This window comes from Amblyomma mixtum, chromosome 9 (assembly GCF_055824585.1).
Source record: "Amblyomma mixtum isolate Tamu chromosome 9, ASM5582458v1, whole genome shotgun sequence".
Taxonomy (NCBI): Eukaryota; Metazoa; Arthropoda; class Arachnida; order Ixodida; family Ixodidae; genus Amblyomma; species Amblyomma mixtum.
The window spans coordinates 64,232,573-64,247,620 of NC_143020.1; the positions used below are offsets into that span (position 1 = coordinate 64,232,573).

General features: G+C 48.2%; 1 protein-coding gene across 3 annotated transcripts in view; it reads left to right on the forward strand.

Annotated features, from left to right (window-relative positions):
• Positions 1-15,048, forward strand: part of Ubr1 (Ubr1 ubiquitin ligase) — a 61,596-nt gene that overhangs the window by 3,073 nt on the left and 43,475 nt on the right. For all 3 annotated transcript variants that reach the window (XM_089560232.1, XM_089560234.1, XM_089560233.1), the window contains exons 2-8: positions 1,768-2,247; positions 5,218-5,388; positions 6,093-6,216; positions 6,960-7,187; positions 8,265-8,387; positions 10,344-10,488; positions 13,067-13,403. In XM_089560232.1, the coding sequence (XP_089416358.1) occupies positions 1,982-2,247; positions 5,218-5,388; positions 6,093-6,216; positions 6,960-7,187; positions 8,265-8,387; positions 10,344-10,488; positions 13,067-13,403 (1,394 nt within the window). In that variant the 5' untranslated portion in view covers positions 1,768-1,981. The remainder of the gene's footprint in view (positions 1-1,767; positions 2,248-5,217; positions 5,389-6,092; positions 6,217-6,959; positions 7,188-8,264; positions 8,388-10,343; positions 10,489-13,066; positions 13,404-15,048) is intronic.

The following is a 15,048-nucleotide window of genomic DNA, read 5'->3' on the forward strand; positions in this document are numbered from 1 at the left end:
GCCATTTTAACCAGCCTTATTGACAGGTACTCTCGACTTATGTGCCGACACGCGAGTTTATGGCTACTTTTTCAACTTGTAAAGCAGGAACAGCCGCATTTTCTGGAAAATCGTTTTTACATTACATTTGAACAACATTCCCGATATATTGTGCTCATTAGGAATGTTTATATTCAAATGAAACTTCTGACTACCTTGCAAGCATTATCGTCATCGTCACTTTCAATAATGGCATTAAACATGGATGTGTAGCACCAACTCGGAAAATAATGGCATTAACAAACTTAAGGCCTTAAGCATTTACTGCCATTCCTTGTGCGCGTGTGGCACGGGTATTAGAGAGAGAGAGGTTTTAAGATGTCTATATCCAGCATCTAATAGGTTGTGTTCTGAGTGTTTGTGCTTGATTGAGCGTGCACCTGCATTTTGTGTTTCTTCCCTATCTTGGTGGAGACAAGAGTGAGAGTGTGTTTGATAAATAAATAAATAAATAAATAGTGCACAATATGAAACAGGGTACTGAACAGTATGCAACGCCAGGTATGTCGCTCCAGGCCGAAAGTAGCATGCCATGCAGATGATGAGGGAAGCAGCAGCAATGCATGTTTAAAGTCATCGAAAAAATATTTTATGTCCGCAATTAAAAATCCTCATCATTAGGCGGGCTGGTGAGATAGTGATGGACCAGATAGCATGAAAAGACAGACAGGGACACAGGAGTGGACAGGATGAGAGCCAATTTCCTAGTGATGCTTATTGGAAAACCAACCACTGGACAGTAGCAGTGTACTGTCCGGGGACGATTATTATTGTTATTATTAGCAGAGTCAAGTGACACAGGCCAGAACACAGCAGATGGGGTGAGAATATAGTAGGTGTAAAGGGCATTAAGGCAAACCTTATAACAAAAAAAAAATGGTGTTAAGGTAAAAGGGATGAAATTATATAATCGAACAAAAGAAATGCATTGTTGATGGGAAGAGAAGAATTCTTAAGCGTGGCATTTTGTTATTCTTCAAGCCAGTGGACTAGCTACTGGTTCAGCCTTGTTTCATTTTCTTTTAAGGCGGAAGCCTTTAATGCCTCATCGTTGTAAGCATGAGTTGTCAACAGAAATGTCACGCTTTTCAATTGGTTGAAATGATCCTGACGTCACAGTGCGCAAATTTCAAACGTGGCCAATTGTACTTTGCTTAGTAACCATGCAACCAATTAAAGGGATCGTATAGTGTTGCTCCAAGTAAGTAGGAATGAGTTTAGTTAAGTGATTAATCACCCAATGAGCCTAATTAACCTTTCTAATCAGGCCAGATAAATAAAACTGAGTACGAAATTGGTTGAGTTGTGGAATCGAACCCTGGTCTCCGGAGTGCGAGACGAGCATGCTAACCACTCCGCCATGCAAGCTCGATGGTTTGGAATGAACAAAGGTGCGTCTAGTGAATACAGTGTCTTCGCTCACTGCCATCCTCCTCCCTTCCCTTACGCCGAGGTTTAGGTGTCCACCCAGATATGTGAGACAGATACAGTTCCTTTCCTGAAAAACCAATTTACCGACGAGCAAGGCGTACGGCCGATGGCGTTCTGTGGCACTCCCTGGCAGCGTTGCGAGACGCTGTCGCGTTTCACTCTCAGAGGCGAAGCTTAACACCTTAACCACACATCAGTGACACAAGCAGCAACACCGCGCTTAAGGCTTTCGTCTTACCGCACTTTAGGTCAACAAAGTGCCCCCCTGAATTTTTTCTCCCTCTGTTTGTTGTCCAGGGCTACAGCACAGGCAGAGAGGTGGATGCGCTGCATGAGACTGGATACAAGCGTGGACATGCTGCAGGCCAGTTGAGACAGTGTGCTCTGCCACACAGGAGAAGGAGGAGCAGCAGTTTCATCATGCCTTCCTCCCACTGACTCGGGGAGCACCATGCGTGCGGATCGGGCTTAGTGTGTGACCGTACCCAACTGTCCGTCCTCATTTCTGAGCATGGAGGGTGACGACGAAGGCGGCCTGGCCCAGTCCCGACCGGGCGAAGAGGAGGATGTGCGCAGCCCGTACGGGTCGGAGGTGGATGCGGCCGTGGCTGGCTGGCTGAAGGCGCATGAGTGCGGCGCCCTGACCCCCGAGGTCCTGCGGTCGTTCTGGGCGACGCATGTGCCGCCTCTGCTGAGCCCACCGCCCAACTGCAGGCCCCTGGCATTGGCCTACGATGAGGCGGCGCTCAAGCGGACGCTGCTCGACTCGCTTGAGAGGTGAGGGGGTGAATGGAATGCAAACTGAGCTCACTAAGCGTTTTGCTTTGTGTAGTAGAGCGAACAAATAGTGAAAGCTGTCATGATTACCTAATGAACATGTTCCTTGTTCAGTACACAAAGGTGCCCTTTTTGATGGGGAGACTTGTAATTTGTGTCGTAGCACTAGGTACCTGCTAATATAAACCTTCTGTTATAGATCACCCAAAATATATGATCTACACTCATTCATTTGCGTAGAATGAAAATATTTGATTTCTTTCTAGTAGTAGTAAAGACAAATATAACGGAAAGGGCAGTCTAGTTGGTGGTTCGTTCTTGAATGCATCTCGTAACCGCTTGACGGCAAGATGTATTCATGTAGTAAAGACAACCAATGACTTTTGTCTACATTAGCCTTACAACACTACTCTCAGTCAAACTGTTTGCTTATATTTTGTTGCCTTTTCACAAAGAAAAAAATGAGCTGACACTAAGGCAATAATCAAATATAGAATTTTAACACACCTAATCTAGGTCGCCGGTTCGAATCCCTACTGCAAGCTAGACTGTAACATAACTAGTAAGTTTATGCTGCATGAATGAGAAACCATATGCCACCACCAGAATGCTCTGGGACAAACATTTGAGCTGCAGTGTTCATATGAAGATTCGTAGAGATGTGGAATCGAGGTCGCCGGTTCTAATCCCCGTTGTGAGCTAGGCTCCAAGTTAACTAGTATGTTTATGCTGCACGTAATGCTGAATCCTATGACACCATCCGGAACATCTGGCAAACGGTTGGCCCACAAATTTTACACGGATATAGAGACGAAGTGGCCCAACTTCGACGCCTGCCAAACAGGCATATATGTATATTTATAGGATCCCACCGGCGGCATGTGGTTGTTTTTTCTTCTGCTTTTCTAATCAATTAGCTTTAAGCGATAACATATTCAGCAATATTCTAAATTGATCAACACCACAAATTAAATTAAAAAAAAATCCCCTGTGCCCCTTGGTTTCTGTGGCTGTTGGCTTCTGTCATATATATATATATATACTGGATCAACATAGTTTAGTTTGAGTTGTGGTGATCGGGCATCATGCTGCCACCTGTTATTATGTTGTTCCATTATGTAACCATCTCGTTTACCTTGGCAACTGCTGGGTTACGATTCGCATTAAAATGCATAACGCAGAGACCCGAAACGTGAGAAGTACAGCTTAACGCTCTAAAATAAAGTGCCTAAGCATTCAATTTGAGGCAGGAATTTGATTTCTGCCAGCATGGTCGAGTCTGTGCTGTGTAAAGTGTGGTGCCTTCTCTGTGGTCGTTTTTCCACTGTACATTTTATTACTCGTGCATCATTTTAACAATAACAGTAACTACTCTAAGTGATAAATATCCTTTTTTCGCTGTGTGTTGTGATCCCCTACATTTTGCGAGGCACTGTAAATCAACTTGCTTGCTGCACGATCACTTGTGACAGCTTTAGGCAGAAGTGCGTGTTGAATTACTACCATGTTGACTTGCCATTTGTGCTGTTATCTTCTAACAAAGCTCTGTTCGTGATGTGGCCGGCACGCATCCTTAAATGGTAGCCGTGGGTTTCAACACACACTTGTCCCATGTTGTAGTTTGTAGGTGTGTTGTGCCACCCTTTTGTTGGGGTAGGTGCTAGCTGTGTGTGCCTGGGAGGCTCCCCCTCTCTCATTAGCACTGTTACCTGGACTGCTGTAGAATCCCGAGCATCTCATGCAATCCCATGCCAAGGTTTTTTTACCCTTTCCTTTTTTTTTTTTTTGGAGAATGTGCTTAGGAGGATGCTCTCGTCCTTTTGTACACAGAAAAATAGTAGCCCATCTTCTGATGGAGAGGAGGTGCAAGCATGAAATGTGTTGCAGGAATGGTGTAGTACATTCTAGGATGGGTGGTCGAAATTTCCGGAGCCCTCCACTACGGCGTCTCTCATAGCCTTAGTCGCTTTGGGACGTTAAACCCCATAAACCAAACCATTCTAGGATGGCTCATTCTGGAAGACGGTGGCTGCCAAAGCGGCGCGTGTTCCTCCATGGGTTCAGCCCCCTTCAGCAGTAGTGGTGTTGACCGGGTAGTCATGTGATAGACCTCGTTCGAACACACACAATGATGGATGTACAGCTTGGACTGTTAGTGGCTCTAAACACTCCTGACATAGACGTGCTGTGTCTCTTGTCTAGCCTGAAGCTGGGGCGCACGAAACCTTGCTGGCATGATCAGCTGTTCACTGTGATCAAGCCATTACAAATATGAATAGGAAGTGAAAAGTGATTACACAACTGGCAGTGCTGAAAATCGGCACTTGCTGGCATGCAGTAATAATTACGTACAGAAAGGTGTGGCCCCGCTTAGTCCTGCTTAGCTTCACTGACGTGAGACAACCACAAACAAAAAGATGCTTTCCTTAGGAATCTTCGCTTTGTTTCTTTAGGGGTAGTTACTGTGAGGTGCAAGGCTTGGGCTATGTGCATGGGGTGGTCCAGGTGATAGCGTCACCGTGTGAGTTGTCCTGGGTGGAGGAACCAGGGTGCCCACCTGGTTCCTCTTCTTGGTCCCACTTGGCTGCATTGATGCTTTATGACAATGATGGCAACGAACACGCTTTGCCCGGAAACCTTCCCATTACAGCTAGCGCTATAAAAACAGAAAATGGAGTCCCAGAGTGTGACACTAGAGTGGGGCCTCCAAGACGAGCATTGGAAATAACTAATGCGATGTAAGCGCAAGCATGGTAAAAACTGATCATGAAAGACAATTTTGTTTCAGTACAAATTTTCCAGCCTTTCCCTTTCATCAAAAGTGTTTTTGGCCGTAGTGAACCACTGAAGTGTAAGAGGATGTGGAAACAGATTGCATAGGTTCTACCTTTTCCATAGTAAAGTTTGCGCCGCATTTTGTGTTCATTGGGACTGTGCTGGACTTAATTTGTCTTTACGTGGGCGATGCAGGTTTGTCTGTGGGACGTCTGATCCGCGAGGCTACTTTGAGGAGCTTCGGCGGATGGAGTCGCCTCCGACACTCTGCGGCCGGGTGTTCAAGTCGGGCGAGCCCACGTACTCATGCCGGGACTGTGGTCTCGACCCCACCTGCGTCCTCTGCGTGGACTGCTTCAAGAGCAGGTGCTGGGCCTGTTGTTTTGTGGGGAAAAATGATGCTGGGGCCACTTTGTTACTGTTCCCCTGTCCAAGTTATAGGCTTTGTTTGAAAACCTTTTTTTTCTTTTTTTTACATAGCAAGTTTCAGTTTCAGTTCAACACTTATGTCCTCTGGCTCCTTAATAATATCCTGGAGTGTCCTGGCTATATCTCTTATCCTCTTATGAAGAAAGGTTACCACCATGTATTGCAGCTCATTGAATGCATGAATGTATTAGTAATTCCAAGTTGTTAATTTCATGTTGTTTTCCGTACTCCTGTGTTCGTGCACTCTTGCAGGAGTTCATGACAGGCAGACTATCGTCATAGCTACGGAGGAGGTATATGAAATTGCTGTTTTGATTAAGTTTAATCTCATTCAATTGACAGTACAGCTAACCCGCTTGTTTGAGATGAAATTTTTTACAAACAGAGGGTTAGTTGGAATTTGACTATGTCAGTATGTTTGAATTGCTTCAGAACTCAAGTTGTGTGGCTTGGGCACTGACCTGTTATAAAATTGTGTGTGTTCAGTCATGTCCGTTAATTTCGTCTGAAAACCAAATGTTTTGTCCTCCCATTGCACTATTTTTCATCATGAACTTGTACCAATTTGCCCAACTTGCAGTATTGTTTCACTGAATGTTTGTTTGTCTGACTTTCCTTCTTCCTGGTTGTTGTCGGGGCAGTGAGCACAAAAACCACAAGTACAAGATGAGCATGAGCTGCGGGGGCGGCTACTGCGACTGCGGTGACCTTGAGGCCTGGCGGTCATCGCCGTTCTGTGAGACACACGGGCGTTCCAGCAAACAGGTGAGACCGGCAGTGGCTGGCTTCCAGGTGGCTTCTGACGGGGGCAAACGCGAACAAAACCAGGATGAGTCTAGTATTAGCATTCACACAGCAATCTCACTATTTTAAATGAAAGTTTTGCATGCCTCACGATTAACAATAGTGCTGATGGTGGGAAAGGCGTACGGAAGAGAGATCCGGTTGCACAGTTAACCAAGCCAAGGTCAATTACATGCTAAGTGTGAAAAGCATTAATTCAAGTAGAAATGAGCTCTGACTTGTGATTCACATTCGCTGCTTTGCAAATTATTAGCTTTTGTGTAATGGTGTGTGCTAGGCTTTCAGGTGGCATTGGATGCTACCAGCTGCTGACTATTGCAAAAGAGCCTCCATGAATACAAACTCTCGTGAAAAGCCTAGTTGGCAACCACTGCTTGTAGTGTCTAGCATGTGCATACCTCCGTTGCCTCAGTATTGCCCTGACATGAAGCGAACGCCAGCTGCTTTTGGCTGTGGGTGGGGGTTGTTGGCCAGGTCTGTGGCAGTGACCATGTGGTGGAGTTCCCGTTGTGTCAAACACTTAGGGAATAGGCAGGGTAGGCCTTGCAGCATGGAAAGGGAACATTGCAGCAGTTGTTGTGGTCAAGCTGAAAGCTGAAGCTGGAACTTTTGGCAAGGGCCTTTAAGCCATCGAAGGCCATCAACCTAACGAAGGATGTCAGTGTAGCGGAGATGTGAGCCTCGGAGGCCTTCATTCACTGCAGGAGGGCAAGGATGAGGAGGAGGAGGAGCCCAACCCCCTGGACCGGCTGCCCCCCGACCTGGTGAGCCGAGTGGAGCTGGTGCTGCGGGCGGTGCTGCTCTACTGCCACCAGATGCTCACCTGGGCCAAGTCCACCGAGCTGCCCCCCGACCTGGCCCTGGCCCCGCCTGGCACCCCGGACACCTACGTCACCATGCTGTTCAACGACGAGACACACACCTACGAGCAGGTGTGTACGTGTGTCCCTGTAGCGCCCCTGCTTGTAGTGGTTCTTTGCTTCCCTGCAGGGTTGAATGAGAGAAAGAGCTATTCCTCCTCTGCTGTGTGGCTTTGGTGTGTTGAGTTGTTAACATTTTCCTTTGCATCAGGGTTACTGGGGCTGGTCGTTTGGAAAGTTTGTGGGGTGACTCCCCTTCCCCGTTTGAGACCCAGTACAGGGATGGGAAAAGGTTTAAAGGTTACTTTACTTGTATCTGCTCCCCAAACTTTGTCAACAGAGGAGTCCAGTGGTTTGTCCTTGCTTATGTGGCACTGTTAATGAGTCCAGGTACCAAGGCTTTGTGCATTGAGGCCGGAAATTTTGCAACGCTTGCTTGTTTGAACCCAAATCTTGTGCAAACGTGGCTTCCTACTTTTGTCAGCTGGTGTGTGCCAAGTCAGTAAAGAGCTAGGTTAGTGCATAAAACCGGCTGTAGTAAAGAACTTTAATGGCCAGCTTTGTGGACTGGTGTCTATTGCCGCCCACTGGGAAGACATGGAACATGCACCCATGTTGCTTGCTTTATTTGTTGGGCAGAGGGTGAGGGCCTGGTAGCTTTGTGTATCAGAACTGGGTTTGTACATTGTGGTGGCCTTTCGTTCATTATTTTTAAGCTGTCCTCTGCACTAATGGTAGATGTGCTTTTAAGCAAAATAAGTTGTTCAGCTTGATTTTTTTTTTTATGATATAAGAGTGCAAGAAACAAGCGAGGGGCATATAAAGGGGGGTCTTTTAATAAAAGAGCTGCGGATCTTGTAGGCTTACATTCTGCATTCCACTCCTGAAGATTAGTTTGAGGGTTCCCATCTGGGCCACGCCAATCATATTTCACGGAAAAGATATGCAAAGACACCCAAGCGCAGTGATTTCGGGGCACTTTAAAGAACTCTAGGCATCGGAATTGAGTGCCCCTTTGCTAATCGCATGCTTCACTGTCACAGCCCAGGCATGGGCAGATGAGAAAGCGCAATTCCTCTTTCTTCCCACCTTGCGTATGCTGGACCCTCTGTTGTGCGGTGATGTCTTGGTTTGTGGTGGTGGATGCAGGTGATCCAGACGCTGAACAGGGCCATCGAGTGCTCGCACCGGGAGGCGATTGACTATGCCACCACGGTGGACCGGGAAGGTCGCAGCCTGGTCCGCAGCTCCACCTTCAGTGACTGCCTGCAGGTACTTGGCCACCCCTTGTCCACCCAGTTTTTTTGTGCTCGCAATGCTGGTTGGTTCAGGGTAGAAGCATTTGCTGCAGACTAGCACACCCGCTGTTAGGCACGGCTTGTTTGAAAGAGGACGGGAGGACATTCTTTGCTAGCAGGAAAGAACAAAATCCTCATGCTGAAGTTAGAGAAGTGCATTTGCAGAGGTGTGTTTGCAGCTGCGTGCCACCACTGAGTGGTAGCAGTGCCTACTGCGCAGCCAGTGATTGTGGCATTTATGGTGGTGTGTGGCCGTCACTTAGTGCTCGAAGTTGTGGTCTCAGATCCTGCATTCGTTGTTGTACATAGTGGTGCGGCAGAGTGTGTGGAACGCTTGAAATTCTGCACCTTGTTCACAGTGCGCTTCAGCCGGGCAGTTTTCAGAATTTTTATCATACTGGAATTCCCTTCAGCCGCGATTGTATCTTCGAGATTCTAGTACAGCCTTCAAACTGACATTGCGAATAGATCTGGGAGAATGTGTCATCTTGTCGCTTTGGCACACAAGTCCTAATGGCTCAGTAAAGACGTGGCTTGAAGGATTGCGCCATTGGCAGCGAGGCAGCCTATTGTGATTGTAGCCGGGACAGTTGTGGGTAGGTACTGCAGAAGGGTCTGAGCAGGGATCACATTGATGATCATGCTTTCTTTCTCCAGAGAGGCACAGCAAGCTAGCTTGGCGTCATTTCTACGCGGGACATGAGTCTTTAGTACTTGGCTGTGTGTTGAATGCAGTCATCGGTCAGGTGTAGGACATTCGGGAATAATGAGAGTCTCTTTGGCGTGGTCTCTGGACAAGCTGTCTGATAATTAGATCACGTCTGAAACCATGATTGCCCACAGACAGTGTTGAGTTCAGTGCATCTTTGTGGTAACTGTATTGGAAAGGATGTGTGACTGTATCTGGTGAAGGTAGCTTAGGCTCTTGGTGAGGTATCAAGGTTCATTGCGCATTAAAACAGGGTGTCGTTCCTTTTTTGTCTTCTGACTGAAAGTTGTAAGGTGGGCAGTTCATGGATGGCAGCTCTGTGATATGCTTCTGTACCCCCATTGTTAGCGGGCGCCATTTTGACGTATTTTCTATTTGTTTCTGCGAGGACCGTCCGTCCCTTTTCTTTTTTTTACGAGCGACGTGGTGCGTGTCTTACCCCCCCGTGCGAGAGTCGGTGGGCGGCAGCTGCGGCGGTGAGCGCTGTGCCCCGAAGCAGCGTTCCCATTTCGGAGGGGCGGCCGAGGCTCGGACGCTGGACCGCTCCTACCCCCCGTCGTTTCTTGGAACAGAGACTCTCGCACGTGTTTGTCTTCTCTCTGTGTGTTTACGTGTTTTCTGAGCGTATTTGTGTGTTCGTATCTGTGAGTGTGTCAACTTTGACGCAGAGCAGACGCCCCTTCGTGGGGCCCAGAAAAAGAGCGGGAAACGAGCGAGATGGGTTTTGTGCGGCAGTGTGTGTCCGAGCGTGTGCGCGTGCGGTTCGTTGAGCTGAACGTTGTTCTTAGTGTGTGTAGGCTTTGTACATTGTGTATATATTAAACGTGCATATTCTTGAGTGTAATTTATAGTCCGTCTTTCTATCTACATATGTAAATATTTCTTCATTGTATATTTGTTAGCCGAATAAGCTAACACCATGTATATTTGAAGTGAACTTTGAATGTCAATGCTGCATTCAATTGGTCAAAAGGGGCGAAAGGTAATGTCCTCTGCTTCTTGATTTCAGGGCCGGTGTTTAACCAAGATTTCATTTCAGCCAGTTCCCTGTTGTGCAATTGTTTTGTCCTTAGCACTGAGTCATGTCATTGCCGCAGCCGGCCAACCCTAACGGTGGATGATAGACGTGCAACAGAATGGGGCTTAAGAATTCAATGCCAGTCTAGCAGTTTCTGAAGGCTCGCGGCTCGCACGTGTGACGTGTACTCGCTGTGTGTGCAGGTGAAGCAGCACATAGAGCGCATCACCTCCCGGCACGGCAGCCGGCCCCTGCGGGTGCTCGTGATGCACTCGTCAGTGGTGGCCCACCAGTCGTTCGCCATGCGCCTGCTCAGCTGGCTCCAGGGCTTTCTCTCGCAGTGCCAAGGTCAGGGGCCTCTCCCTCTCTGCTGTTGTGTGTTGTCTTCTTGTCCCTGCTTTTTGTGCCATGGAACCTCACTTGCATTACCTACTAGCCCAAACCATCACCCTTCTAACGCAAAGGAAAGTTGTCTGTGGTCTGTACTGCTCACTGTTCAGCTTGAATGCATTCTTTGACTGAATCGTTCATTGACCGGCAGTCTGTATAGATGTATGGGCTCGCTTGTGTTGCCAGCTTTAAATTGAAAAGTTTTCCTTGTCCCTGGTCTGTTCTGATACATGCGGTTGAATTTTGATGGAGGCGAAATTCTAGAGGCCCGTGTACTGTGCGATGTCAGTGCGCGATAAAGAACCCCAGGTGGTCGAAATTTCCGGAGCCCTCCACTATGGCGTCCCTCATAGCCTGAGTTGCTTTGGGACGTTAAACCCCATGAACTAAACTAAACTATACCTTGGTCGGAGGTGGCAGTTCTGCTGCAGTTCTGCTGCCACTTTGTGTAATGGTGCATTTCACATGGCTCGTGTTGTAGGACTGGAAATTCATTGTCAAGTGTAATCACAGCACAGTGAAAGCTCGTTAATTCGAACCTCGATAATTCGAACTACACTACATGGTCCGGCCAACCTCCATAGAGGTCTGTATATAAAAAAGCCTGTTAATTCGAAAGCGAGTCGGTTCCGCTACGGATAATTCGAACTACGCGCCGCTGCGTCTGGGTGGCTTGGCACACAGCACGGGGCAAAAAAAAAAAAAGCCCTTCCGCATGGTTAGAGGCTGCGCACGTCGTAAACGGGGACAGAAAATGGATCCAGATAAAACCGTGGAAGAGTGGGTAAAGCCTAAATGGGCGCCATCACCGGCGCGGCGGCCGGCGGTGCCGGAGGTATAGTGAATTAGAATAAGCGGGAGGGTAGGGGGCCGCGGTGGCGGCTGCCTACCCTCTTTTCCACGCAACCTCCGGAACTCGCAACTAAATGCTTTTTGTTTCGAGCCCTGTTAATTTGGAAGTACGGATAAGTACTGTCAGTGCGGTCCCAGCCAACGCCCATGAAGACTATGACTTCGGACGGGCGCTACAACTTACGTGCCAAAAACTTTTTTTTTTTTTTCTTTGCGAGTGTCGTCCATCCTTCCACACATCAGTCGCCAACGGAAGTACGCGGTCAGCCGCGTTCACGACGCGAGCATATCTGAGCATATCGTTCGCTGCAAAAGGCGTTTGCTGCTATCGTGCGTTTCAATGACTGAGTGGCAGTAGACAGCGTCCGCCCCAATCGCCCATGGCACGATAAGGCGAACCTATGCTGAAAACGAGGCTTACGCAACCGGACAAGCGCTGGCACTCTGCCAAGTTTGCTTCCCCCCTTTCTATGAAGAGCAAGGGGGGAAGCTACAGAGCTAACCTCAAAAGTAAACACAGGATGATGTTATCGCGGCCGGCGCAGCATCTTGGAGAGCCGCCAAGAAATGCGTTGTGGACCGTGACGGTGCGAAACCGAGGGTGGCATTAACGACTGACGCTTTCTTTTTTAAATTTTTAGGCGAAAATCGGGGTTGGGTGGGTTCATTATGCGAGTGGGTTCGTTACGCAAGTAAATACAGTACATATACTGTAATTCAAATGGTTCTTGTCAGTTTTTTCGCGGCCATTCGATAATTCGAACGTCAGATAATTCGAACTTTTTTCCTGGTCCCGTGAAGTTCGAATTAACGAGCTTTTACTGTAATGAGAAGCTGACAAGACTGGTTTTATCAGAGAGAGGTAGTATGAAAAACAAACAGCGCCTGTTTTCTTTTTGTGTGTGGTTGCATTCTGTTCCCTATTATCTGAGATCATTTTTGTGTTTCTGTGTATTATTTTCTTTTTATTTATGAATATTAACCTTGACTGTATGTTGTGCGTCTGTAGTCACTATTTTTCCACAGCAGCTTTCATTTCACTGTATGTAATTTGTCACCTAGTCTGAACGATGCGTTAGTTGCATCAAGTTTTTCGCTTAACTGAAAGCTGAAGGCAGTGGGCAAAGTAAGGAAGGGGATATGAGATGGCAGTTGCTGTGTCAGGCAGTTCTGTTGTCTTACTTTGTCTGCTGCTGACTGTCTATGCTTTTCATGGTTGTTTCATTGAGTTGCAGTTAGGAAATGGGGCTGAGCAGGGCATGGAATCTGCACAGTAAGGTTAGAGTGATGGATTGGTAACCAAATGATTGCGAGTTCTGTTGATGGCAGCAGAAAGAAAAATTTGTTGAGTTAGAGTGGATGCAGCTGATGCTAAAGAAGATTGCCAAATGAAGACTCTCCTGATGCTGATGGTGTTGGCAATGGTACGCGGGCACACAGAGTTCTGTTAATCCTGGTTGATGGTAATGGTAAGGATGGTTGTGATGATGTGTGCACGCATGCAGTGCTTTAGTTCATCTCAGGTGGAGGTGGTGGTGATGGTTAGGATATATGATGATGGTTCGTGTACACGCAGTATTGCAGTTCATCTTTGGTGATGGTGGTGACGATGTGTGCACTTGTGCAATGTTTCGGTTGATTGTGGGCTATCGTTCTTATGATGATGATGTGTACACATGCGCAGCATTCCGACTGATCCTGAGCGACGTGATGATGGCGCCCACGCCCGAGGAAGGCTTTGCCCTGGTCCGCTGCATCATGCGGTCAGATGCGCAGCTCTGGAAGACGGCGCGTGCCCAGTGGCACCAGATCCTCATTGGGGGCATGCTGATGGATGCCCGGTGCAAGCGGGACTTTGCGCGGGCCTTCACCCGTGACTACCCCGACCTGCTCAAGGAGTTTGTGGCCGACGACCACGAGCACCCGGTCTCCATCACGTCCCTGTCCGTGCAGATCTTCACCGTGCCCACTCTGGCACAGCTGCTGGTCGCCGAGGAGAACGCTGTCGCTGTCCTGCTGAGGTAATCCTGCTCCCTCTCTTTTTCCCTCTCGTTGGGATCACTCTGCGTTGTGAGAGTTCTGGGTTTTTTTTGCTCTTAAAGTTGCACTTTTGTTCATTCACAGTACTCGCAGGTTCTGGGTTTGGTAACACAGCTAACTAGATACAGTCGACGACCGATTTTTCGGAATTTCTAGGGACCGCGAAAACGACCGAAAAATCGGGCAGTCCGGAAAATCAAATTTCACCGAAAAAATCACCACTATGCTGGAGAAAGCGGCCAATTGTATTGCATACATTCTAAAGCTCCTCATGACTATATTTCGCCGCGTGAAATACCGTATAAACGCGTATAAGGGCCGCACTTTTTTTTTCCAGATTCGAGGGCCAATTTTCGGGGTGCGGCCCATACACGCGATGTGCGAAAAAAAAAAATTTTTTAAAGTAAAAACACACCAACCAGGGAATGAGCGACATTTATTCTACGTTCAATCGTCACTCGCGAAGTATTCAGATTCCTGAGCTGGTGCTGCGCTCTGGTGCACACTCATGCCAAAAGAAGCCGCACAGCATGTCCGCTGTCAACACGTAGCCGTTGTTCCGAAATTCCATCACATAGAGGAGCAGCTCTTCTTCCAGTTCAGGAAACTCGCACGGCTTGACTCGGAAAGCGCGCTTTTTGCAGCTTGTGTTTCTCTTTTGGTTGCACCATCATCGGACGAACTTCTCGGCCACGTCGAATTTCCCGCCCGCCGCACGCTTACCGACCACGTTCGAGAGCTAACTCCCAGCCATGTAGCTTAAGGTGCTTGCCCATCGCGCTAAAACTGTGAAGCTCGGCGGCAGCACGCGAAAGCCACTATCACGGCGAACGCGCATGCTAACACGCCACGAAAGGCTGGAGCTGGCGATACTGATGCCGATGTGAACAGCGGAAAATCGCGACGGAGAAAAAAGTTGATGATAATGATCACGGCGCCATCCATAGACGGCACTTGGACGCTCCGGTGCGCGCGCGTGGCCGCCTCCGCGAACGGCGCAGCGCCGGAGCAGATCGCGGCCGCGATAAGATCCGGCGGCGCGCCCGAAGCGCGCTTCGATCGCGGAGGCTACGGTGTGCGCGTAGCCTCCGCGATCAAGCGCTCCGCGATCGTATTCGCGTTCGTTCCGTGTTAGGGACTAAAGACTCGGCACAGATGAGTTCCGTGAACTCAGACTAAGGTTCAAATTCGTGCGGCGGAAGACATTCAAGGACAGTACGAATTCGAAAACACGCGAGCGCAATGTGCCGACTCGCGCAGAATTTCAGCGTCGCAAGAGGCTCCCTTTAAGCTTGAATTTCGTTTTGTTTGATCAAGTTTTCGATATCTCCTGCAGTTTGAGTTAATGAGGTTCCACTGTACACATTATATGGCGGCTTGGGTACTGGCGGCGAGTGCGAGCGAGGTCCGAAAAATCGAGTGGTCAGTTGCGGTGCGTCCGAAATTTCAAGCGCTCTTACACATTGGCTCTATGGGCCATGTCGCGGTGCCGCGAAAAAGTCCGAATAATCAAGCATGTCCGAAAAATCAGGCGTCCGAATTTTCGGTCGTCGACTGTATACCATATTTACCGGATTCTAACATGCGCATTTTTTTTCCAGAAAAAAAAATCGCCTGAAAATGGCT